This window comes from Piliocolobus tephrosceles, chromosome 10, assembly GCF_002776525.5.
Source record: "Piliocolobus tephrosceles isolate RC106 chromosome 10, ASM277652v3, whole genome shotgun sequence".
Classification (NCBI taxonomy): domain Eukaryota; kingdom Metazoa; phylum Chordata; class Mammalia; order Primates; family Cercopithecidae; genus Piliocolobus; species Piliocolobus tephrosceles.
In genome coordinates, this window is record NC_045443.1 from 130,345,678 (window position 1) to 130,372,565 (window position 26,888).

At 53.1% G+C, this 26,888-nt stretch overlaps 1 protein-coding gene across 8 annotated transcripts in view; it reads right to left on the reverse strand.

The window, feature by feature from the left end:
* Positions 1 to 6,173: 6,173 nt before the first annotated feature.
* GOLGA3 (golgin A3) overlaps positions 6,174 to 26,888 on the reverse strand; it is a 51,644-nt gene continuing 30,929 nt past the window's right edge. For 5 of the 8 annotated variants that reach the window (XM_023196804.2, XM_023196803.2, XM_023196800.2 and 2 more), the window contains 13 exons: positions 25,990 to 26,067; positions 24,180 to 24,443; positions 22,144 to 22,238; positions 20,520 to 20,736; positions 18,278 to 18,421; positions 16,803 to 17,000; positions 15,787 to 15,903; positions 13,169 to 13,308; positions 12,492 to 12,624; positions 11,780 to 11,902; positions 10,585 to 10,749; positions 9,086 to 9,249; positions 6,174 to 8,453 (listed from right to left, as the gene is read on the reverse strand). In XM_023196804.2, the coding sequence (XP_023052572.2) occupies positions 8,264 to 8,453; positions 9,086 to 9,249; positions 10,585 to 10,749; positions 11,780 to 11,902; positions 12,492 to 12,624; positions 13,169 to 13,308; positions 15,787 to 15,903; positions 16,803 to 17,000; positions 18,278 to 18,421; positions 20,520 to 20,736; positions 22,144 to 22,238; positions 24,180 to 24,443; positions 25,990 to 26,067 (2,028 nt within the window). In that variant the 3' untranslated portion in view covers positions 6,174 to 8,263. The other 3 variants (XM_026449534.1, XM_023196805.2, XM_026449535.1) reach the window with 3 other exon arrangements.

Here is a 26,888-nt window from a genome sequence, read left to right on the forward strand (position 1 = left end):
TCCGAAGCCAACCCTGTATTAGCCACTGTTTAATTTTAGGTAGAAATGGAAAAATTTGAGATGTAAACTCCTGCAGGTAGAAGTGGATTTCTCGTGAGTTAACAAAATGAAACTTCCTAGAATCAACAGCCTTTTCTGAGAGCCATTCTGATTTTATTCCTAGTTGTAGTTTAACTTCTACTTCGTTTCTGATCCCAGATCACAAAGGGGCCGTGTGAACCCCTGGGACTCAGTGGAAGCTGCAGTCTCATAGCTCGAGGATTTACTCCCAACAGGCTGGGATAAGCCCTAGATGAGCAGGGAGTAGCCAATTTTTTCTTCCCCTTCTTTTTCAGTATTAATTGGATTTCCTTAAAGGCCGTGTCCATTAAGTCTGTTATCAATGGCTATTTAGCACTTGTGGAAACCCAGCCATATGTTACATACAGTAGGGTTTAGTCAGGAAAACAGTCCAGGCCAGGTGGTTCAGCAGAGGAAATGCAGGGGCAGGGACGGCAACTGCTGGACGCCAGAGGCCTTCAGGTGGAGATAACGGCCCATAGTGGAAATGCACAGACTCCAGAACCTGATGGAACCTGGGCTGATGCCGGGAAATGAGGGCAGCAGGGGAGCTGCAGCCGTGACCATCAGACGCCCAGCCGCAGGGACTGCCTGATGCAGGCAGGCAGCGGCAGTGGGGTGGGGAGCGTCTGTTTTCTGGGTGAAGATGGGGCATTTTGAAAGCATTGGGAAGATAAACCTGATGTGTCCATCCAGTCTCCAGAAATGCACATTTAATGCTCAGAAGGAAATCTTGCAACAATTGAGTGCTGTTGGGAGGCTCTGTGAGCAGAGATAAGACTGTCCAGGCTGGGCGCGGTGGCTCAAGCCTGTAATCCCAGCACTTTGGGAGGCCGAGATGGGCGGATCACGAGGTCAGGAGATTGAGACCATCCTGGCTAACACGGTGAAACCCCGTCTCTACTAAAAATACAAAGAAATTAGCCAGGTGAGGTGGCGAGCGCCTGTAGTCCCAGCTACTCGGGAGGCTGAGGCAGGAGAATGGCGTAAACCCAGGAGGCGGAGCTTGCAGTGAGCCGAGATCCGGCCACCGCACTCCAGCCTGGGCGACAGGGCGAGACTCTGTCTCAAAAAAAAAAAAAAAAAAGACTGTCCTGTGGGTTTCAGGACATTTAGACGTGACACTCAAAAATATTTCACTGTGGGCCAGGCGCGGTGGTTCACGCCTGTAATCCCAGCACTTTGGGAGGCACAGGCAGGTGAATCACCTGAGGTCAGGGGTTCGAGACCAGTCTGAACAAAATAGTGAAACCCCATCTCTACCAAAAATACAAAAATTAGCCAGGTGTGGTGGCGGGCGCCTGTAATCCCGGCTACCCGGGAGTCTGAGGCAGGAGAGTTGCTTGAACCCAGGAGGTAGAGGATGCAGTGAGCTGAGATCGAGACACTGCACTCCAGCCTGGGCAACAAGAGTGAAACTCCGTCTCAAAAATATTAATATTTCATGTGAAGGTGGAATCCAACCCCGACAATGTGTAGAAAAGCCCAAAAATCTCCTACACAAATTCCTGAGCCGAGGACTATGGAGAGCATCCTGGTAATACCAAGGACACGCTGCCTTTGAGGCTGGAGGTTCCCACCTCATCAGTAACGAAGGCATCACCAGCTCTCAGCTGCCTCGGGAGCCCCCGATCGGCCTTCACGCCTCCCAGAGGCTCCACCATCTTCAGCCCTCACTTCAACTGGAGTCCAGACCTTAGAGACGCGGACACTGCGAAGGTCGCCGCCAGCAAGCGGTGGAGCCATGGGGACGGCTGTAGGACGCCCCCACACACAGCTGAACAGAGGGCACTGCCGGGCGGGGGAGGGCTGTAGGACGCCCCCACACACAGGTGAACAGAGGGCACTGCCAGGGGAGGACTGTAGGACCCCACACACACAGGCGAGCAGAGGGCGTTGCAAACATCAGCAGAGGCGGCCCAGCAGCAGTTTAACATCGCCCTGTGTCCAGGAGAAAGGCCACTGCGCAAGTACACTTTTTATTGCAACCTGCAACATTCACCCTCAGATGGCAGCATGTGTAGAGGCCACCAAGTTCCAACAAATGCTTCTGACTGTAGACGACACTGAGGCTGGGGATTCTTCTCATCATCTAGGAAAGGCTTGGGGACGCTGCCAGCAACTGTCTCATTTATCCATCCAGCTAGACAGCAGGAGTGTAAATCACCAGCTTAGCTTCCCCCATCATCTGCTTCCTGCTTCCTTTTTTTTTTTTTTTTTTTTGGGTTTACGCCATTCTCCTGCCTCAGCCTCCCAAGTAGCTGGGACTACAGGCGCCCGCCACCTCGCCCGGCTAGTTTTTGTATTTTTAGTAGAGACGGGGTTTCACCGTGTTAGCCAGGATGGTCTCGATCTCCTGACCTCGTGATCCGCCCGTCTCGGCCTCCCAACGGCCTGAGATTACAGGTTGGGGGAGCGGCCCCGTGCCCCTTTTTTTTTTTTTTTTCTCGAGTCTCCCTCTGTCACCCAGGCTGGAGGGCAGCAGCACAAACTTCACTCACTGCAACCTCCACCTCCCAGGTTCAAGCGATTCTCCTGCCTCAGCCTCCTGAGTAGCTGGGGTTACAGGAACCCGCCACCATACCTGGCTAATTTTTGTATTTTTAGTAGAGATGGGGTTTTACCATGTTGGTCAGGCTGGTTTCAAACTCCTGACCTTGAGTGATCCACCTGCCTCGGCCTCCCAAAGCGCTGGGATTACAGGCATGAGCCACCGCGCCCGGCCTGCTTCCTAATACTACCTGAGGTCTCAGATTTCCAAGTGGCCTGGTGATTTTTAAATCCTCAGCCTCCCATCAGCGATAACCTAAATTCCTGACAATACCTGACACCGCTGTAAGCCAGGAAGAAGTGACCCATCCATGTCTGCCAAAACCACTCCTGACACCCACTGCTGAGCCCTGTAGCAGGATGCAGCGTGGAGCTTTGAGCTGCTGAGACAGACACAGCTGAAAATACACCTGTCAGCCAGTCAGTGCAGTGCCTGCAAACACATAGCAACATGGAGAAAAGGAAAAAGTTCAGATATAAACATGTCCCCTTAAGGATTACCATAGACAAAAAAAGTTATACCCTTAATATTTCAGAAAGTTAAGGCCACAGAAGGTGGTCAGGGAATTTTTACTCCGATCTGTGTAGTAATTCCGTGGGTACAGAAGCGGGTAAAGCAGTCACAGGAAAAAGTGCATTAATCTCACAGGGCCAAGCCTGGCAACTACCACTTCCTGTCCCTGTTCTGTACTTTTTAAACCATGGTGGCCTCTACTAACGTCTAACTGAAAACTCTATACCTGGTTAACTCATTTTTTTTTTTTTTTTTTGAGATAGAGTCGCACTCTGTCATCCAGGCTGGAGTGCAGTGGCGCGATCTCAGCTCACTGCAACCTCCGCCCCCCGAGTTCAAGCAATTCTTCTGCTTCAGCCTCCTGACTAGTGGGGATTACAGGCACACACCACCACGCCAGGCTAATTTTTGGGTTTAGTAGAGGTGAGGTTTCACCATGTTGGCAGGGCTGGTCTTGAACTACTGATCTTAGGTGACCCACCTCCGCTCAGCCTCCCAAAGTGCTGGCATTACAGGTGTGAGCAACCGCACCCAGTTTAAGCCTGGTTAACTCTTAATGATCAAAATCAAAGTACGGATGGAAAAGACAAAATCTGGGAAGTCACATTGCTGAGGTCTGAGAGTCATGACCCCACCGTCACCGGGGAGGCCCAGCAGAGGGCAGCACCTGCATCATGAGGCCCAGCTGAGGCGCCGCCGCACAGAGCGGCCACCATCCATCCCCTGGTCCACTGGGAAGCTCGCTCCCCCTCCTGTATTCCTGGCAGATGGCAACGGGCGAAGTGTGGGCCAAGCGCGGAGGAGGCAATGCCATGCGTCTGCTGTTGTCACAAGCCACAGAAGTTAGCTTCACTCCTGCCTGAAACCGGCAGGGCACTAGAATTCTCTTTTAAAGCATGTGTTGAACAGAGTGTGTAATAACATGAGATTAAAAAGTTACTCTCCAAACAACAAAATATAAGTATTAAAATGAAGCTTCCAATGAATATGAAAATCTTTACCAAAAAATAGTTTATTGCACAAAATTTAAGGAATTCCCAAGCACACTTACATTTGTAAAAAAATCAACGTGCTTTTTAAAGTTACACTTTGTCAGACAAGGTGACCCCTTTCCCCAGAACAGCCACAACTTGAGGGCTCTCTTTTGTGAGGAAATTTTTAATAAAAATGACTAACTCAAAAGCACTCAATTTTCCAGACCCTCCAACGCATTTCCCTCAGGATCCTGTGAGAGCCTGAGATCACCGTATGATGAGATTCGCCTGGACCTTCCGGGCAGTGAGCTCAGAACACCTCACACCACAGCATCACTCAAGTCCTCACGTCAGAGGGCTCCTCGAAGGGAGGCTCCAGGACGGTTCTGTCTCAGATTTGCTGGTCCCCTCCCCTCCGAGAATCTTCACATACAACATTCTGTTTTTGTTTTTAAAGACCTCAGGGAACTAGAACTCTATGTTGTGGGAACCCTACACCAAGGAGAGCTGAGGGCAAACTCCCTAGCACAGCACAGTGCAGCACGGACTGTGTTCCAGGGGGCAGGGCCCTGCTGGACCCACCTGAGGAGAGTCTGTTTCACGTCCTATCAAAATCATTGCCTGATCCATATTGCAGAGGTTGGGAACAGGGGTGTGAGTCCGTAAGACCTGTAGCATCAATCTCACACACACCATGGAAAAACACATGAAAACCAAGTTACATTGTTTGGGAGCGTCAGAAAAACAAGCAGTGACGTCGTGAAGTGCCCAAGCCTGTTTTGACACACAGCGTGGGGACGAACACGCCGCATAACGCTCTGGGGACCCTGTTTTCTAAGCAATACTCCCAACTTCACTGCCATTTCCATGAGGATATTCCATCATTCCCACTTCTGCCCACAAGAACAAAATAATTCAAACTTTATGCACTGAAGTAACTCTGGGAGGTAGAAGTGCCAGGAGAGTCCCTTGGAGATAAGAAAAAAACCTCAACAATAAAAAAAAGCTGGCAATTTAAAACTTCAACTTCAGTCAGGGGTGGTGGTTCACGCCTGTAAACCCAGCACTTTGGGAGGCTGAGGCGGGCAGATCACCTGAGGTCAGGAGTTCGAGACCAGCCTGGCCAAAATGGTGAAACTCCACCCCTATAAAAATACAAAAATTAGCCCAGTGTGGTGGCGGGCACTGTAGTCCCAGCCACTCGGGAGAATGAGGCAGGAGAATGGCTTGAACCTGGAAGGCGGAGCTTGCAGTGAGCCGAGATCACACCACTGCACTCCAGCCTGGGTGACAGAGCGAGACTGTCTCAAAAAACAAACAAACAAAAAACCCAACTTCCTCTTCTAGGCATCTTCTTAAGAAAGGAAGCCTAAAGGCAGTGTCCGCGTGAACACAAGAGGTCTCAGATCCAGAAGCACAAGCCGTGCATGGAAACACCAAAAGACTCACCACGGAGAGCGAGGGCAGCCAGGCCCTGCCAAACCAGAGGGGGCCCTGGCACTGGCGGCCACAGAGCGCCGGGGAGGTATCACGCCCGAGGGCACACACAGGAAAAGCGGGGTGAGAAACGCAGAGCTGCCTTCCCTTGAGTATTTTCAGAATTAGTTTGTCCTAAGAGAAAAAAAAATACACGGTGAACATCACTCACTCGAGGACTTTCCATGAGAAGTTGCTCCCCAACGAATGTGTGTGATTTCTTGATTTTAATTTTTAAAAATTTTCTTATTGATTAGTATTTTTTTGAGACGGAGTCTCGCTCTGTTGCCCAGGCTGGAGTGCAGTGGCGTGATCTCGGCTCACTGCAAGCTCCACCTCCCGGGTTCAAGCGATTCTCCTGCCTCAGCCTCCTGAGTAGCTGGGATTATAGGCATGCACCACCACACCCAGCTAAGTTTTATATTTTTAGTAAAGACAAGGTTTTGCCATGTTGGCCAGACTGGTCTGGAACTCTTGACCTCAGGTGATCCACCCGCCTCAGCCTCCCAAAGTACTGGGATTACAGGCATGAGTCACCATGCCCGGCCCGATTTCTTGATTTTATTATTAAAACAAAGGGGTAGTGCAGCCCAAATAAATAAGAATGTAAATTACTGTATTTTTCTTTTCTAATGGTACAAGAACAATTTAGTAAATAACATCTTCAACTTAAGATAAGGATATATTTATAATGAAATTTTCAAGTATTATTTCAAAATTAACCCTGTACAAATGATATATATATTTTGGAAGTTCTAATACTTGCTAGAGAATATTTTTTAAATACCAAACATCTTTGTGGTTAATGCTACCTTAACCTTACCAATTAACCTTCTAAAAGTATATTACAACAGAACACAAATAGCATAAACATACCATACTCTTTTCTCCACAAAACAGACACAAGATACGGACATGAGCACATCTGGCCTGGCCAGTGACACTCAGAACCTCGTTTCAGACCCATACCTCTGCAAAGGAGGCCACACGGACCCATTCTCTCTCTCTCCTCATACAATAAATATTAGATTTTCTTAACAAACTAGGGGACAACTTACAGACCCCAACTCTCCCAGTCAGTGTCTGCAATGTTTCAGGAGTTGGGTAGGAAACGGAAGATCTCACACATGTAGTGCTGATTTTAAATAAGGCATCTGTTTCTGAGACACCTGGGGAGAGCACAGCCACCCTCCTCACGGTGCTGGCCTGTCTCTCCCGGAAATCGCCTCTGCTCTCCACATGATGCTGGTGTAAGCACAAAGGACCCAGGACTTCTCTTGGTGACTGCACGAGTACAGGCGCTCCCCCAGACACTGGTAAAGATTTTCACTTGGGCATAGAAGTGTGAGGCTTGTTACCACCTGCTATCTACACCTGGCTGTGGCTCCAGGAGAAACGGCAGGAGTCGCCGCAGGGAGCCCCTGGCCTGCTCTCCTCCTCCTCCTCCTGCACCACCTTCCTTCCGCTCCCTCTGGCCTCTCCCTGTGCCCCACGAAGGTCAGATCAGATACGGGGCCTCAGTGTCCTTGTGCCTCCTGATGGCCTCCAGGCCTGACCCAGGGTCCGAGCTGCCCCTTCCCGGTGGCCAGCCGTGGTGGAATCACAGGACCAGTGGCCTGAGAGGAAGACCGGCAGGAAGGAAAGACCCTTAGCAACAAAGTAAAACCAGAACAACAGAGGACCTTTCTGTGTAAGAATATTTGGCTTTAGAAGGTAAATAAAATAATTATATTTCTTAGAACAGAATTTTCTGACATCCCCAAATCCTACAGGTAAATTATTCCCAACTAATTTTCAAAAGGCAATCAATAATAAGACAAATACGTTCTTCTTAAATAATATGAGCATACGCTTGTTAAAGATTGGGTTACAGGCTGAGCGCGGTGGCTCATGCCTGTAATTCCAGCACTTTGGGAGGCTGAGGTGGGCGGCTCACTTGAGGTCAGGAGTTCGTAAGCAGCCTGACCAACACGGTGAAACCCCATCTCTACTAAAAATACAAACACTAGCCTGGTGTGGTGGCGAGTGTCTGTAATCCCAGCTACTCGAGAGGCTGAGGCAGGAGAATGGCGTGAACCCGGAAGGCAGAGCTTGCAGTGAGCCAAGATGGTGCCACCGCACTCCAGCCTGGGCAACAGAGCGAGACTCCATCTCAAAAAAAAAAAAAAAAAAAGGTTGGGTTATGATCTTCATTGTCTACGTACACATCCTATGGTGGGATGGCTATCCAAAAAAACAAGCAAAAAGCCAAAGGTGCAAATAAAATTTCATTTCTGCAGAAAAGTAAAGCTCTTACTGAACGCAACAGGGAACTGAGACTGCAGCCGGCCTGGCCGGGCACTGGTGCCGCACACCCCGTCGTGCAGCCTCTCCCCATCACCTGCAGAGAGCAGCATCGGTGACCGTTCAGAAGACATGTCCTACAAATAACCCTTCAGACACGTGCGAAGCTCCTCGCTGAGAGCCTATTAGGCTTTTAAGATTTGGTCATTCCATGGGAAAAGCTAATTGTAATCTTCGAATGTTTTTCTACTCCTTGGCTCTCATTCTGTTCTATATTTTACTCCTTGTTAAAGGCAAAACAAAATTTAAGTTTCATGTCTAGAAAAACATCGGCCACACAATCGAATAAATAACATGGATAAGACAGCATTCTGGACAGCGGGACACGGAGGCGAGTCCGCAGCAGTCACTGTCCCGGCCCTTCTTTGGAAGCCCTGCTCTGACTGTGTCTCTGGGCATTGCCACGTGGGTTGGCATGACCCCCAGGGGGCGCAGGGCTGGCAGTGGCTGGTTCCACCGGAGTCCACGAGGACAGAGACTCGTGCACCGTGAGGGTGTGCTCCTCCATCTGGCGCTGCAGGCTGTCCATCTCCTGCCTGGGACAGAAGGAAGGCGGCCCAGATCACACACGTGCCAGGCAGAACGCGCCACCCGTGGGCAGCCTCGCTCGCTAGCACCTGAGTGGAGCTGGGCAGCTTCGGGGACCCGCAAACCAACCGAGACCACAGAAGCTCAGCTATTCTCGGCACCGTTCTCTACACTGTGCAGAGGACAGCAGAGGGCGTACGCAAGAGGACACAGGCTCAAGGACCAGTCCTGACCAGGCGGCAGGGTGGAAGCTGTCACTGACGCCTGGCACACGCGACTTCCATTCCGTTACCTTCCCTCAGGGTGCCGCCTGGCCCCACCCTACACATTTCACTCAGCCTCAGGCTGCCAGGTGCACTGGGTGTGGCCTTCCAGCTTCTCAGCCTATCACGGCAGTTTCCGCCTATGAGTTCAGAGGCTGTGTGTGAGTTCCCCAACCTTTATATAAACCTCAGAGGTTGTGTGTGTGAGTCCCCCCCTTATATAAACCTCAGAGGCTGTGTGAGTCCCCCCACCTTTATATAAACCTGCTCAAACTCTGCCGGGCACTCATTGAGTGCTGGCACCAGGAGTGTCCTTCCAGCTAAACAGGGCGTAATCTTTAAGACTAGCTGAAGTGCAGCATGGAAGATGGTCGTACTTGAGCTGCTGGAGGCAGCTGTTCAGGTTCTTGAGGGGCTCCTTGCTCACAGCAGGCGGTGGCTTCAGCAGCTCCTCCAGCAGCGAGGCGGGAACCGGACAGTCGGGGATCTTGATGGGCGTGGCAGGGTTAGAAGAGCTGGCCTCGCCTTTTGGCTCCTTTCTCTGTTTTGAAAAGCACATGATCAGCTTTCCCACCGTCCCCTCCCTCGGCTCAGTCTCACTAGCACAGCATGTGGCAGACGGGCCTCCCCAGCGGGTGGACATGGGGCCTCTGGGAAGGGGACCGTCCCGGCTGCCGTGACAGCACAGCAGTCCCCAGAGCTCCAGAATAGCTGGCTGAGGAAACACCTTTATTCCTAAGGCACAAAACCACAGCAAAACAGAGACAACCTAAGTCCTGGGTCCGTAGGAGGACGGGGCCAAGCCACAGAGACAACCTAAGTCCTGGGTCCGCAGGAGGACGGGGCCGAGCCACAGAGACAACCTAAGTCCTGGGTCTGCAGGAGGACGGGGCCGAGCCACAGAGACAACCTAAGTCCTGGGTCTGCAGGAGGACGGGGCCGAGCCACAGAGACAACCTAAGTCCTGGGTCCCCAGGAGGACGGGGCCGAGCCACACTTACAGCTCTCCCAGAGGCTTTTCCCATCAGAGACTCAAGGCCTTGACGTGGAATTACCCTAAGAAATTAAGTACGTTTTCCAACTTAGGCTCCCTTTTCTAGGACTTCAGACTTTTTCCACAGATAGGCAGACGATGCAAAACGGCCTCTGAATCTGAGCACTGCCCTCCCACCTGCCTCCTGGAAAGCATGGACGTGCACTGAGCACAGAAAACTGCCGGGCGCCTGGGCACAGCTCCCGGGCCCCAGTCCTTCGCACACAGCAGGGACTGCCAAGTCACAGACCAGCTGCTCATCTGCTTTACAAAGCACATTGTAACAAAGTGGTATTTGTTTTTTGCTTTTTTTTTGAGAAGGAGTCTTGCTCTGTCGCCCAGGCTGGAGTGCAGTGGCCGGATCTCAGCTCACTGCAAGCTCCGCCTCCCGGGTTCACGCCATTCTCCTGCCTCAGCCTCCGGAGTAGCTGGGACTACAGGCGCCCGCCACCTCGCCCGGCTAGTTTTTTGTATTTTTTTAGTAGAGACGGGGTTTCACCGTGTTAGCCAGGATGGTCTCGATATCCTGACCTTGTGATCCGCCTGTCTCAGCCTCCCAAAGTGCTGGGATTACAGGCTTCAGCCACCGCGCAAAGTGGTATTTGAATTCAGAAATTAGGCAAACGCTGCTGGATGAATGAAACCAGAATGAAGTGATTTCATCTGTCACCTGAGCAGGACATTTCATTATCATTGACTTTACACAGCCACTGCTCAGCGTGAGCTAAACAACATAAACGGACATCCGTTTATGTCTGAATGACTAACACGCCTGCCAGCCTCCTGTCCAAGAGCATCTACAGCGCAGCTTGGCTACCCCGGGAGGGATACAGGCCTAAGTACCGTCTTGGCCGCACCGCGGCGCAGGTCCAGCTTGAGCTGCTGGTTCTGCTGGAGCAGGGTCTTCATATTGTTCTTCAGCTCCGACACTTTTGCCTGGAGCATGAATTTATCCTTCTGGGTCATGGACAGATCTTCCTGGGCCATCTCCAACTCAGACTTGACATTCTGTGGAAAATGAAGTCAGATTTTTAAGTTAACAGATCTTAAACATCCTGCCAAGATACGAGTTTGTATTTTTTTTTTTTTTTGAAACGGAGTCTCGCTGTGTCGCCCAGGCTGGAGTGCAGTGGCCGGATCTCAGCTCACTGCAAGCTCCGCCTCCCGGGTTCACGCTATTCTCCTGCCTCAGCCTCCCGAGTAGCTGGGACTACAGGCGCCCACTGCCTCATCCGGCTAGTTTTTTTTGTATACAAGTTTGTATTTTCATAGGTTAAGCACATGTGTGTCCTCCTCGGCGCCGTCTCGATGGTCCCAGTCCAGGTCCAAAACGCTCAGGACCAGAAGTGTGTCAACTTTTGGAATTTTGAATATTTGCATCAAACCTACCAGCTGAGTATCCATAATCCAGACATTTGAAATGTTCCAATGAGCATCTCCTTTGTCATGCTGACGCTCACAAAGTTTCGAATTGTGGGTTTTTGTTTTGTTTTGTGTTTTCCAGACAGAGTCTGTCTCTGACATTCAGGCTGGAGTGCAGCGGCCCAACCACAGCTCACTGCCCAAAGCGCTGGGCCTACGGGCATGAGCCCCTGTGCCTGGCCAGATTCTGGGTTTTTGGCTGATGGATGCTCCTCTGCCTATTCTCACTGTGACTCAAGCCCCTCATTTACGAGGGGGACTCGGCCATTACACTCCTTTCCCGAGCAGCCAAGACCGAACCCTGAGCTCTTTGTCGAGAAGTTTATTGCAGATTGGCAAATTTTTCCCATGCACCCTCCCATTTGCTGGACTCCATGAAATCACATTCTTGGTCTATGTCACACAGCGCAGCCAAGGGATTGGAGCCGGCCCAGGCTTTAGCCCTGCCTCCGTCCTGCCGTGTGACGTGGACCAGGTGACTTTGCGAGCGCCCCACTAGACGAGGGTGCCAGCTCCCCGGGAGCACTGCCTGGCCACAGACCACACGGCACGGGAACCAGGGGCCGCCCCGGGAAGTGCTGCTCCTGCCTGTGCCCAGCGCCTCACACACAGATACCTGCAGCAGCTGCTGTAGCCCTTCCAGTTCCTTTCTGCCCTGCTGCTCCGTCAAGTCCAGCTGCTGCTTCAAGGACTGGATTTCTCTTTCTTTCTGATCCACCTCCCATTTGAGATTTTCCATCTAAAGAGGGAAAAGTCACATGGCCAAAAGAATGTTGAAGCGGCTTTACTGCCCTGGAAAACAGCTCTAGCTGTGTGTCGGTTCATTTGATTTATTTATTATTTTTTTTGAGACAGAGTCTCGCTCTGTCGCCCATGGAAAACAACTCTACCTGTGTGTTGGTTCATTTATTAATTATTTTTTTTCACACGGAGTCTCCCTCTGTCACCCAGGCTGGAGTGCAGTGGCGTGATCTCAGCTCACTGTAAGCTCTGCCTCCCGGGTTCACCCCATTCTCCTGCCTCAGCCTCCCGAGTAGCTGGGACTACAGGCACCCGCCACCATGCCCGGCTAATTTTTTGTGTTTTTAGTAGGGACGGGGTTTCACTGTGTTAGCCAGGATGGTTTCGATCTCCTGACCTCATGATCCGCCTGCCTCGGCCTCCCAAAGTACTGGGATTACAGGCATGAGCCACCGCGCCCGGCCTGGTTTATCTTTTAATACCATATTCAGAAAACCATCACTATTCCTCCCCGAGTAGGATGGAGTGAAGTCACCCAGGGCACCCGTGAGTCCAGCCCTGCGAGTCCAGCCCCTGCGAACCATCACCTCTTGGTTTCCCACAGGCTGTTTACTGAGCTGCTCGTCCAGCTGCTTCTGCAGGAGCTGAAGCTGCACCCGGGCCTCGGCCAGCTCTGCTTGGAACTGTGCTATCTCCTGGGAATGTTTCCCCTCCCGAATCCTAGCGTAAAAAAACAAGAAAGCAGGGAACTGCCATGCGCCTTCAGCATGCCATGCCCTCCTGCTGGGAAACACTGCCTGGGGAAGGCATCCATCCCGGCAGGCCCTCTCCTGTGCGCTGCGAGCTGCAGCCATGCTTTGTGCCCCAATGTGCCCTAGGGCAGTCCTCACAAAGCGTCTGAGACTCACCCTTCGCCAGCTCCCCTCACAGATCCCAGAGACCACAGCGCCTGGGGCCCACAGAGCCACAGCATCAGCCCCGTGCCGGGCCGCCCCTTCCCGCCTCGGACCTGAAGCTAAGTACTCCTGCTGGGCGCTCTCTCTCGGGGGAGGACACAGGGCAGTGAGCGAGGCTCAGGCTTCTGGAGACAGACATTGGGTGCCCTCTACTCTCCTACGATTCACACTCAAGTACTCGGCAATTTGCAAACTATAGATGACGCTCGCTGCTGAAGGTGATGAATTAGACCCCGCCCATTGCCAGGACAGCCGTGTGTGAGGCCTGGCATGGCCCAGGCCCCGCTGTGCAGGGCCCGGGCACTCACTGAAGGTCGTCGGCCTCAGCCTGAAGCTTCTGCACCAGGTGTTCCTTGGCCTGCAGCTCCTTCTTCACCTCACTCAGCTCCAAGGAGGCCGCCTTGAAGTGGCGGCGGTTGTGCCCAGCTTCCACCTTGGCAGCGGCCACCTAGGAGGAAGGAAATCACATTGTCCATACCCTGCATGGCACCTGCAGCTTTACAACACGCCGGACGCAGTGGGTGAATCCACTCCCAGCCCTGTGCACGTCTTGGCTGCTGGCGTGTGCTTCTCCACAGGTCTGTCAAGTTCCACCTGACCCGGAGCTCGGCACCCTCATGTGGCTGCTGCTGTCTGCTGAATGAACACGAACATTCATTCGAGAACATTGATTCACAAACATTCATTCAAGATTTTTCAGTCAAAATAGTTTATATAGTCTTCTTCCAGTTTATTCACAGCATGGACAACATAGCAAGACCATGTCTCCACAAAATATAAAAAACTTAGCAGGGCATAGTGGTCCCAGGTATTCAGGAGGCTAAAGTGGAAGGATCGCTTGAGCTCAGGAGTTCCAGGCTGCAGGGAGCGTGATCGCGCCACTACACTCCAGCCGGGGTGACAGAGTGAGGCCCGGTCTCAAAAATAAAATGAATAGGCCGGGCGCGCTGGCTCACGCCTGTAATCCCAGCACTTTCGGAGGCCAAGACAGATCACAAAGTCAGGAGATCGAGACCATCCTGGCTAACACGGTGAAACCCTGTCTCTACTAAAAATACAAAAAATTAGCTGGGCGTGGTGGCGGGTGCCTGTAGTCTCAGCTGCTTGGGAGGCTGAGGCAGGAGAATGGCGTGAACCTGGGAGGCGGAGCTTGCTGTGAGCCAAGATCGCGCCACTGCACTCCAGCCTGGGCGACACAGCAAGACTCCGTCTCAAAAAATAAATAAATAAATAAAAATAATAAAATAAATAAATACATTTAAAAAGAAAGAACAAAATTAATTGCAAGGCCAAGGTGGGCAGGTCATGAAGTCAGGAGATCAAGACCATCGTGGCTAACAGGGTGAAACCTCTCTCTACTAAAATGCAAAAAATTAGGCGGGCGTGGTGGTTGGCGCCTATAGTCCCAGCTACTCGGGAGGCTAAGGCAGTAGAATCACTTGAACCCGGGAGGCAGAGGTTGCAGTGAGCAAAGATCGTGCCACTGCACTCCAGCCTGGCGACAGAGAGAGACTGTATAAAAAAAAAAAAAAAAACAACGAAAAGCATTAAGTGAAACCTAAGCACAGAGTGAAAGCTGGAGAGTGGGGTACCGTGTGAGCCCAGCCTGAACCACGGCCCAGAAGCAGGCCCCAGGCAAGGGTTAAACGGCTGGGCAGATGAGGGCTGGGAGGCCAAAAGAAAGCTGTTAACTGCTCCTATTAAAATATTCCTGCCACACTTTTTTTGTTTTTTGAGACAGTTTCACTCTTGTTGCCCAGGCTGGAGTGCAATGGCGTGATCTCGGCTCACTGCAACCTCCGCCTCTTGGGTTCAAGCGATTCTCTTGCCTCAACCTCCCAAGTAGCTGGGATTACAGGCATGTGCCACCACGCCAGTCTCATTTTGTATTCATAGTAGAGACAGGGTTTCTCCATGTTGGTCAGCCTGGTCTTGAACTCCCGACCTCAGGTGATCCGCCCACCTCAGCCTCCCAGAGTGCTGGGATTACAGGTGTGAGTCACCGTGCCCAGCCACCTGCTACATCATAAAATTAATTCTATTTATAAGGAAACTTTATTGTTTCACCGCTTTAAAAAAAAAATCAAGAAGCTTTTAATTTTTATCTCAATTACATTATCATAGAAAAGTTCTTACAGGCTGTGGCAAAGCCAGGTTATAGGCACGAAAGCAGCTTTACTGTTAGGCCAAAAAGTTTGAATTGTGAAGCAATTATAACTTGTAATTTTTTACAAGTTCAATTCAAACAGGATTTAAAGGAAAAGTGATGTTTCTTTCCTCCCTTTCTCTAGAGAAAACCAGTTATTTCTGGTGTTCCTCCTAGAAATTTTCTACTATACATGAGCATCGAATGCACGCACACCCCCTACGTGCACACACAGGGCAAGCGTGCTAGGAGTAGCTGCTCTGTGCCAGGCATGGCAGAGGTAGCCAGCAAGCAGCATTCTAACAGAGGAGCAGGGCCCAGACAGGGCACCTGGGGGTCAGGATGGGCCTCTGCTGGCAACTTGACCAATGTGTCAGTGAATACAGGTGAAGCAGGGCAGGGGCCAGCCACGAAGACAGCTCTCTACACAGAGAAGGGTGCACAGAACCACCCCTCTTGTCTGCCGAACACAAATGGGATCCTATGCTATTCTCAAGTTTGCTTTTGCAATGCAACAAGACACACAGGACACCGTTCCTAGCACAATAGAAAATACACATGCACGTGGAGCTCACTGGCCCCAGGTCCCCACGGCTGCATCTAACACCACCTTCTAAGGACCAGACCAGGTGCTCTGCAGCCTCTATCACCAACAACTGCAACCCACCTTTGCTCTCTGTAACTGCTGGAAGGAGGCTGGTGTGTGAAGGACACACACATAGATTTCTAGGCACTGGAGCGTCCTCTGGAACGCCCTGTGAGCCAGAAAGTGGCACGCACCTGCTCCTTAAGGCTGTTCACCTTCTCCTTCTCCTTCTCTAGTGAGGCCTGCAGGGCCTGGACAAGCTGCTTCATCTGGCGATCCTCCTCCTCTTTGCGCTGCAAAACCGCCTGCACCTAGATCAGATTGCAGGAGGACACATAAGGACGTCAAATTGCAAACACACAAGGCTGCACACGTCACATCACAGGCGCAGGCACACGCCAGGAAGGCAGAGGAAACTCCACCTCTGAAGAATCTGTGACAAAAACAGAATACTAGGCTGCGGGAGCACGACCACAGAGCCGCGGCCACTGCACTCCAGCCTGAGAGACAGAGTGAGCCTCTGCATTACTAACAACCAAAAAAAAAAACAGGAATGTGGTGGCTGGGAACCCAAAAACTACATATAAATCAGGGGTTGCGGCCAGGTACAAACAGAACGGAAGTGGTGGGAACTAGGGCAAAATATGGAACTAAGACAGGAGAGTCAACACCAGCAGCTTGATGTGGCCCCCAGGATTTCCCTGAAATGCCCCGCCTGGTCCTCAATCCAGAGAGACTGTGGAGCCTGAGCAGCTGAGTGAGACCCAGGTCAGTGTTCGAGTCCCAGTTCTGAACTGCGTAAACCTCTCGTTAAGTGCCCCCTACCTACAATGTCACCACCTGGGACTGGAACTCAGCCACACCCTCATGGGAGGTCTGCCCCTCAACTGAGCAGGTCTGCCCCTGAACTAACTAAACAGGCCTGCCCCTCAATTAAACACGTCTGCCCGTCAACAGGTCTACCCCTCAACTAAACAGGTGAACTGAGCACACACAGGGGCTCCAGCCTCACCTCAGAGAGCCCAGTCCTGCACCAACAGCCGGGGACCCAGGTCTGTGGGTCACCCCGACCCCTGAGCCTGTTCTCTCGGCTGCAGGCCGGGTGGGCTGAGTCAGCACAGGTGACTGAATCTGGGTGAGATTCTCGGAGTGCATGCAGCCTCAGCAACTCTCACGCCGCTGCTGGCCTGAGTTTGACGAGTTTGAATACCTGAAGGTTCAACTGGACTAGGTCTGCCTCCCTCTTGGCCAAAGCTGTTTCTAGGATGCTGTTGTGTTCCCGCAGAGCTGCGTTGGACTGTCCAAGGCCCGTAAGCTTCCCTTTCTCATGCTCTAATTCGAGAGCTAACTTCTTGTTCGACTCCTCCAGGCGTTTTATCTTCTTCCTAAAGCCTCTGGATTCTTGAAGCTGAAACATACCACCGTCACTGTGAAATTACCCGCACTGGTGAATGGAGTTCACACACCCCAGAAACAGGTGTTTTCAATACGAAAAAGCAGAAACTCAGGCCAGGCTTGGTGGCTCAGCCTGGAATCCCAGCACTTTGGGAGGCTGAGGTGGGGGGGATCACATAAGGTCAGGGGTTTGAGACCAGCCTGGCCAACATGATAAAACCCTATCTCTACCAAAAATACAGAAATTATCCAGGTGTGGTGGTAGGTGCCTGTAGTTCCAGCTACTCGGGAGAATGAAGCTGGAGAATCACTTGAACCTGGGAAGCGGAGGCTGAGGTGAGCCAAGATCGTGCACTCCAGCCTGGGTGACAGAGCAAGACTGTCTCAAAACAACAAAAACAAAAACAGCAATGGACACTACAGGACCATGCTTGCTTCATGGTATGAAGGCTGTTGTGGTCATGGTCAGCTGCTTCCCCAGGCCCCTCTCCTTCCTCCCCATGGCCAAGAGCAAAGCCTTCTCCTGGGGCCATCGGCAGGGTGGGCATGAGCAAAACCATTTCAGGACAGGACATAGTGAGTGGAACAGGCCGCCCTAGAGTGACGGAGCTCCACAGAGAGGGGCTGGGGAGGGAGAGGGGTCCGGGACACTGAGCTGCCACCAGCACCGCTGAAGTGAGAACTCTCTGAACCTGAGATAGATCTGAGTTCTTTTTTTTTGAAACAGAGTCTCACTCTGTTGCCCAGCCTGGATTGCAGTGGCACGATCTCGGCTCACTGCAATCTCTGCTCCTGGGTTCAAGCAGTTCACCTGCCTCAGCCTCCTGAGTAGCTGGGACTACAGGCACCCGCCACCACACCCAGCTAATTTTTGTATTTTTAATAGAGACGGGGTTTCACCATGTTGGCCAGGCTGATCTCGAACTCCTAACCTTGTGATCCGCCCACCTCAGCCTCCCAAAGTGCTGGGATTACAGGCACGAGCCACTCACCCGGCCAAGTTGGGTTTCTTATTTGAAACCAAAGCATTTGAACTGAGAAGGGCTGCACTATGAATTCTGTAACCATTCCACCAAAGAGACTATAACACAGTGATCCTCCCCAGAGGGCTAGAGTCAGGGCCTGCCCCACCACAGAGCCAGAGGATGATGGTCAGAAGGTGGCAACACCAAAAGCAGCAACGCTAGGCGCACGGTGAAGTTTTGTTTTTCGGGCCACACGCATGGCGGCATGCCCAGGGATCACGTGACCTGCCCCACATTGCCGCCACTGCAGACAGCCAAGCCTCACCTCGTCCTCCAGCTCCAGCACCTTCTCCCGGGACTCCTCCAGCTCCTGGCTGGTCAGCGCAATGACCTCCTGCAGTTCCTTTTCCAGCAGAGTCTTGCTGTGACTGACAGCCTGCAGCTCCGCCTCCAGGGCCTGGATCCTTTCCTAAGGGCCAAGACAAAACGGACACTTGGTCATGGAACAGGCCCTGACCCCCCGCACTTCCCATGGCACCTGCAGGCAGGAGGCTGTGTGGCTGCACACACCAGACACCAGCTGTGTGACACAGTCTCACAACCTTCCTTTATGTTAAAGAAGTTGAATTAACCGACCACAGCAGGCACACGATGACGCACGGGGACAGCTGGGACAAACAAAATCATCTCTTCAGTTCAATGCTTCAAAAATACAGAAGAAAATCTGACCTGCAGATAATGGCTATAAATCACCACCTGTGGCAAGCAAGCAGCACCAGGTGTAATCACCACCACATATGTGCTCACGCACCACACATCACATACACACACGTACCACACGCACACACATGCTCATGTACCACACACACGTGTTCACATCCCACACATGCACATACGCGCTCACCCCACACACAAGCGTTCACACCCATCTTCATACCCCACACCACATATGCACACACGTGCTCACACCGCACACTGCACACACACACGTGCTCACACCGCACACACCATGCACACAAACGCTCCACACGCCACGCACACACATGCTCACACCTCACACGTGAACGGATACATGCAGGCACCGGTGTGCTCTCACACCCCGCCCACTTGTTGCCGCGATGGTGCCAGGCCCTTGCCAAGCACGTTCCGGTACCACCTAACAACCCTCACGTGAAGAGGTTCTCATTCACCTCAGTTTGACCTCATTTCACTGAGGATCAAAAAGGTGAGAAATTTGCCAAAAGCCATCACTTGCGAGGGGTGAAGCCCGTACGGACACAAGACATCGGCTCGCAGCCGTGCTATTCCTCAGCTGCAACGATGCAGCGAGGGGCTGGCTCTGCCCGGCCTTTGCGCCCTCCCCACCCCAGCTCTTAGTGAGCCCAAGGAAAATGGCAACTCAATCAATCTCCCCAACAGTTTACAAAGCAATCAGGTGAGAAGGAGCACTTGATTTATTCATTTAATTTTAGACACAGAGTCTCTCTCTGTCGCCTGGGCTGGAGTGCAGCAGCAAAATCACGGCTCACTGCAGTTTCAGCCTCCCCTCCTGGGCTGAGGCGATCCTCCCACCTCAGCGTCTCTAGCATCTGGGACCACAGGCACGTGCACAATGCCCGGGTAATATTTTTGTATTATTTGTAGACATAGGGTCTCATGTTGCCCAGGCTGGTCTCAAACTCCTGAGCTCAAGCGATCCTCCCGCCTCGGCCTCCCAAAGTGCTGGGATTACAGGTAAGAGTCACTGTGCCTGGCTGACTTTATTTAATTGCTGGGATTATAGGTGAGAGCCACCATGCCTGGCTGAGTTTATTTAATTGCTGGGATTACAGGTGTGAGCCACCATGCCTGGCCGAATTTATTTAATTTGACAAGAAAACCCCATGTCATGATACAGTCTCCTCTTACCCATAAATTCTTAAGTGGACGGGAAATAGAAACAAACCACATGTAAGAAGAAATACTAAGTTGTCAGTGCATGGACACGAACTGGAGAATAATAAATACAATGCAGACGAACTTACTCAGGTAGAATGGTATGCCTACCACGAAAGGTAAGAGAGCAGAGGGCCGCGGCCTCCACGGAAGGCCCTGCTCAGAGCCCTCCAGCAAGGGCACCGGCTTGTTCTGGGCCACCACTGCGTGGCTACCTCTAAACGCTCCCCGAACCCTGCCAAACACTGACCCCACACCCCTACTCCTGCTTCTCAGCGAGTGCGGAGGCTGCTTTTCCTCCCAGCACAGAGGCTGCTGGAACACGAGTGGACCAGGGCAGGCCCTCCCTCTGCCCCAAGGGAGCAGCTGAATTTCTCTGAGCCAAGGAGATTTCTTGAGGAAAATCAGGGAAGGCCGCAGGCCACAGACCACGCAGGGTTCATGAGGGTCGCGAGGCGATGCTCCGTCACTGCGGGCTCCCGGCAACCTCGACACTGAGCGGAGTTGAGAAAGGTGCCACCTCCTACGTGAGCTCGGCCCCGCGAGGCTTTAGGAGACAACTGCTGATGGAGAGCCCTTCCCTGCACTGAGGGGCTGGCAACCCTGGCCGGGGATGGCACGGCGTTACCTACATGTAGAGCCAGGCTGCCGTCACCGCTGCCGCCCTGGGCTCGGAGTTGGCCCAGCTCCGCGTCCGCAGCCTCCTTGGCCGCAAGGGCCTCCTGCAGGCGGCGGCTGAGGATGCCCACAGCATTCTCGTAGGCCTTGTGTTTGGTCTTCATCTCCTTCTGGGCGCTGGTCAAGTCTGAGCCCAGCCGCCTCATCTTCTGCTTCTGTTCCGTGATGGCCCTGGGGTGCCACGAGGGAGACACAAGAGGAAGCTGAGTTATCCTCTGACGCGACCGTCTGGCATTCTGGTTCGCAACAGCAGGCAACAGGAAGTGTGTCTCAGAAGCCCCTCCTGAAGGACGGGCTCGGTGGCCGAGACCCTGGGCCACGGGGAGGCTGCCTCCGCTCACGCCCCACCCTCGCTCTCCCCAGAACCCAGCTGCCCTAGGAAAGCCGGGTAAGTGTGTGTCTGTCCTGTGGGGGCTGCACACAGCGAAGGATCAGTCCGTATCGGGTGTTCCCGCAGAGCCAGGCCAGCGGAAGCACTCAGTGAATTTTCACCATTTCCACCACCAGCATCAGACCTGCCCTCCTCTTGGGGCAGCTTATGAACGACCCTGTGAATGCAGAGAAAGAGTCTGCTCCTACCACACAGAAATGTTCTTGAATATCGGTAAAAATTTCAACCATCAGATTCATGAGCAAATCACCAGCTGATTAAAGCAAAGCAGCACAGACGCTCACGCCTGGAATCCTGGGGGGCCGAGGCGGGAGCATCGCCTGAGTCCAGGAGCTTGAGACTAGCCTGGGCAACATACTGAGACCCCATCTCTACAAAAAAATTAAAAAATTAGCCAGGCATGGTGGTACACACCTGGGGTCCCAGTTACTCCAGGGGCTGAGCAGGGAGGATCGCTTGAGCCCAGGAGGTTGAGGCCGCAGTGAGCTATGATGGCACCACTGCGCTCCAGCCTGGGCGACAGAAAGAGACCATTTCGAAAACAAACAAAATATCCCAAAACTATGCATTTAGCTGGGCATGGTAGCTCACGTCTGTCATCTCAGCACTTTGGGAGGCTGAGACAGGAGGACTGCTTGGCCCTGGGGTTCGAGACCAGCCTGGGTAACATGGTGAGACCCCATCTCTACAAAAATAACAAAGCAAAGCAGCACAGGGCACAACGCCAGAGGAAAAAGGCCCGACAGCATCTGCGTGTGCACATACATATTGACGGGCGTGTGCCGGCAAGGTCTGTGCACCACTGGGGTAAGGCAGCCCCTAACGGCATCTGATTGTGCACACACGTATGCACGGGCGTGTGCCGGCGAGGTGTGTTCATGTTTATGTGAGTGTGAGGTGTGAGGACGAACATCGAAGCGTCTCGCAGGGTAGGAGCTGGGAGAGGGGATGATGCTGCACAAAAAGTCAAACATAAAAACACCTGGGGAGCTTCTGTTACAGGAGCTTCAGCAAGTCCACGATCAACTCGGATCATTTGGCAGATGAGCAGCCACCAAACCACACGGACTCCAAACCTGGACCTTAACGTTCCAGGCCACCATAGCACCTCCCAGGGAGGGTGTCCCCGCACAACAGCAGCAGCCCGGGGGCTCTCCTGCCTCCCCAGGGCACACACATGGACTTACTTTCGGGCTTCTTGCTGCAACTCTTCAATTTGTTTCTTCAGCACCTCATTGGCCTCTGTGACCGCAACCATCTGCTCCTTATCGAACTGCAACGACTTCGGAAGGGAAGGAGGGCATGAGGAGCGGCACTGAAACCCTCAGCCTGTCTCCCCTCCCGGGCTCCAGCCCATCATCCCCGCCAATGGCACTGCACAGGCTTGCCCTGGAGGACTTGAGCCTTGAGAAAAATCCTGAGAGAGACGTCTACCTTCTTACAAACCACTCTTTTTTTTTTCTTGAGATGGAGTCCCATTCTGTCGCCTAGGTTGGAGTACAGGGGCGTGATCTCAGCTCACTGCAACCTCTCCGCCTCCCAGGTTCAAGTGATTCTCCTGCCTCAGTCTCCCAAGTGGCTGGGACTACAGATGCCCGCCACCACACCCAGCTAATTTTTGTATTTTTAGTAGAAATGGGGTTTCACCACATTGGCCAGGCTAGTCTTGAACTCCTGACCTCGTGATACACCCGCCTTGGCCTCCCAAAGTGCTGGGATTACAGGCATGAGCCACTGTGCTCGGCCACAAACCACTCATTATTGAGAGCAACAACCGTTTCCAAACACTGTGTCCAGAGCATCAGAGGCAGAACAGGCCATGACTAGTTCACAGGAAAGCCTGTGGACCCAGGACCCCTCCTCAAGGATCCAGACCCCTCCTCAGAAACCCCAGGACCCCTCCCTGGAGACCCCTGGACCCATCCCCAGAGTCCCCGGGAACCCTCCCCTCAAGCCCCTGGGTTCCCTCCCCGCAGCCCCTGAACCCCTCCCTGAGCCCCTGGAAACCCTCCCCAGAGGCCCCTGGGACTCGTCCCTGGAGACTCCAGGACCCCTCCCCAGAGACCCCAGGACCCTTCCCGGGAGCCCCCTGGATGCCCTCCTCAGCCTCCACTGTGAACACTGACGGCCACATCCCCCACCTACTCCTGCCCTCGCAGCCTTTCCCCAGCTCCTGTGTGCTAGGCAAGTCCCTACAACCAGCCCAGGCCTGCAGCTGTGGGGTCTGAACGTGCTCTGCCCCCACTGCTGTGTCCTCCAAGCCTCCTGCAGCCCAAGGAGCTGGCGCTCCCCTCGGCCCACCTCCTCACCCCGGCACCAGTGTTAATCCATCAGCCCCCACTTTCTGACCGGCGCTCCTCCATCGGCCCCTACTTTCCGACACTGACCGGCGCCGACCACACCGCCTACTGCTGGCCTCAGCCTGGCTCCTGATGAGCCAGACACGCTGACCAGTCCGCCTGCTGGGACCTTGGCTCGGTCCTCTCCGGCAACTTCAGAAACATAATAAGCAAAACGACCCTCCCCAAATTTACTGTTGCTCTCCCGATTTCTCATCTCACCTCCCGGTTCCTCGGCCTGGATGTCTGGACAGGATCCTGGACTGTGGCCTCTGTCCCGCACCCCTCACCTCCCGCTCACCTGCTCTGCCACCTGCAGCCGAGAGACTGTGACCAGCATCCCGGACACCCACTGCGTGCAGAAGCCAGCCCAGGCTCAGCTTCCACAGGAATGTGACTGGCTCTGGCAGGTCCCAGCTCCACACCCAGCCACAAGGGACTCCCAGGGTCCCCGGGCCCCGGTGCCCTGCCCTGACGTGGGGTCTCCACAAGACACTCACCCTTGCTTTATGCATGACAGCCACCGTCCTCACACACTGGATCCCGGGAGCCCATGGCAATGGGGAGAAGCTGGGTGCCTCACGGGGCCTTCTCACTCCCTCCCTTCATGCAACATCGTCACCTGGACTTACCAGGCCTCACCTGACTGCCCCTCTGGGACCTATGCTCCAGGTGGGCCACATTCCCAGCTGTTCTTCCAAAAGCCTCTCCCGCCTTGCCACTGCCCCGCCTCAGACACGCCCCGCCTGACACGGCCCCGCCCCAGACTCGGCCCCGCCCCAGACTCGGCCCCGCCCCAGACACGGCCCCGCCCCAGACACACGCGCCCCAAGCCCTTTGGCCGAATCCTCCCCATCAAGTCAGTCAGTCCGACACGGACAGACCTGCAAGTGTGTTTCCATCTCGTCTCGCTCCTTCTGCGCTGACTGGAGATGCCCTTCAAGGTCGGCCATCTGCTGACGGACCTGGGCCGCCTCTCTCTGCAGGCGCGAGAGCTCCGCCTCCGCGGCCCGCTTCTCCCCGTGCACTTGCATCAGCTCCTGCCGCAGCTCCTTCAGCTCCGAGTCCAGCCTCTTCCTGGTGGCTTTCAGCTCACTGATGAGCTGGTCTTTGGAGGTGGCGTCGCGCCGGTAGGCCTCCACCATCACCTGCCAAAGACAGAAGCTGTGAGCCGACGCCGGGCGGTGGGCGCGGGGACTTCTGGGGGTCAAGCTGGCTTCAACAAAAATGTTTACCACTTATCAGAGACATAACTTTTTTGAGGAAAAGATACATTTCATCAAATCTAAGCCTTCATCGACTGAGACACACCATTATTTACCCACAGGTGACATCACGGCCTGTTGAAACAAGAGTCTGTGTGTGGTGCACGAGGCAGTCACACCGGCCTCCTAGACTTCTCTTCAATTCCAAGGAGTCTGGCTCTCTCCTGCCTTCAACTGCACTGCTTTGCTTCCAACAGGTTACTCCCCTTGCTTGTGGCTCAGTAACAAAACAAAGCAGGACTCACCACACTGCTTCAGGGGCCGCCCTTGCTCAGAAATAAAATACAGCAGGCCAGGCGCGGTGGCTCACGCCTGTAATCCCAGCACTCTGGGAGCCCGAGCTGGCTGATCGCCTGAGGTCAGGAGTTCAAAACCAGCCTGGCCAACAAGGTGAAACCCCCATATCTACTAAAAATACAAAAAACCAGCCAGGTATGGTGGCACATGCTTGTAGTCCCAGCTGTTCAGGAAGCTGAGGCATGAGAATCACTGGAACCTGGCAGTCAGAGGCTGCAGTGAGCTGAGACAGCACTACTACACTCCAGGCTGGGCGACAGAGCCAGATTCTGTCTCAAAAAAAATAAAACACGGCACTCACAACGCTGCTTCAGGGGTTGTCCTCGTTCAGAAATAAAACACAGCACCATGGACAATACAGCTTCGGGGTCACCCTTGCTCAGATCCCATAAAATCCAACAGGAGGTACTGGCTTCACTGACACAAAATTTATACTCCATGTCTTTTTGGGTAATCATAATTTGTTTCAATGCTGGAACTCCATGTGCATTTTTCAGACATTTTAAATGGCAAACCCAACCCGTGTGGTAACAACACTGCACAACACACAGCTCCCCAGAGTGAGCACAACAGGGTATGCTGACAGGCGCTCCAGTGACAGCCGCCCCTGGAGATCTGAGGGGCCAAGACCCCCACCCCGCCGTGGAAGTGGGTTTTGACTTTGCAGATTAAGTACCTTTAAAAAAAGTTAAAGAGGCCGGGCACGGTGGCTCAAGCCTGTAATCCCAGCACTTTGGAAGGCCGAGGCGGGTGGATCACGAGGTCAAGAGATTGAGAGCATCCTGGCTAACACATTGAAACCCCGTCTCTACTAAAAAAAAATACAAAAAAACTAGCCGGGCGTGGTGGCAGGCGCCCGTAGTCCCAGTTACTCCAGAGGCTGAGGCAGGAGAATGGCTAAACCCGGGAGGCAGAGCTTGCAGTGAGCTGAGATCCAGCCACTGCACTCCAGTGTGGGCGACAGAGAGAGAAACTGTCTCAAAAAAAAAAAAAAAGAGTTAAAGAGAACTCAAGATGTTACCTGTTACCTTCTTCTCAACTCCTATGACACTGGAATTGCTAAGCAATTAAACCACACAAAACTCTGTTCATACGCTTGTTTCAAGTGAAGAAATCAACAACACATTTTTACCTTTTGTTGAAGAAACTGTTCCTTTATTTTTTGCGTTTGCTTTTTCAGAGTGGCAGTCTCCCGCTGCAGGTGTTCCACCTGTGGGGAACATGTGCACAGACATTACACTGTGGGCTCCAGGAGGGGAATGTGTCTGCACAGATGTTACACTGAAGGCTCCAGGAGGGGAACACATCTGCACAAATGTTACAGAGAGCTCCAGGAGAGGACACATCCTCACAGATACTACACTGAGGGCTCCAGGAAAGAACACATTTGCAGAGATGTTACACTGAGGACTCCAGGAAAGGACACATCTGCAGAGTTGTTACACTGAGGACTATAAGAGGTGAATGTGTCTGCACAGATGTTACACTGAGGGCTCCAGGAGGGGGATGCATCTACACAGACATTACACTGATGGCTCCGGGAGGGCACACATCTGCTCAGATGTTATAGGAAGAAGCATTTGTGTCCTGACGGGATAAGGCACGGGCTCTCCCTCCTCACCACTGAGAGCATGAAGGCACAGTGAGGGGCAGGGAGGTGGGAGAGGGGATGAGGCCAGGGTGCACTCCAGCCCAGGACTTGGCAAGCTTTTCTTAGAGATGCCTGATAGGAAATGACTACAGCTCACAGGCTGCATGTCAGTCACAGCTGCTCAGCAATGCTCCTGCAGCACAGATGCAGCTCCAGTCTCTGCAGAGGCAGGGCAGGGCTGTTCCAGTGACAGTTTACAGAACCCAGTGCTGGGCTGCGCCCACAGGCTGAGGGTGCCGACCCCAGGCTGTGGTCCTTGTCCTGCAAAGTCTGTTGGAGCCCAGTCCATTTAGTCCAGGAGCGTTTGAGAAATGCAGAGCCTCAGGCCCCATGCAGACCCACCCCACAGGACTGCATGTGGATCAGAGAGCCCCACACAG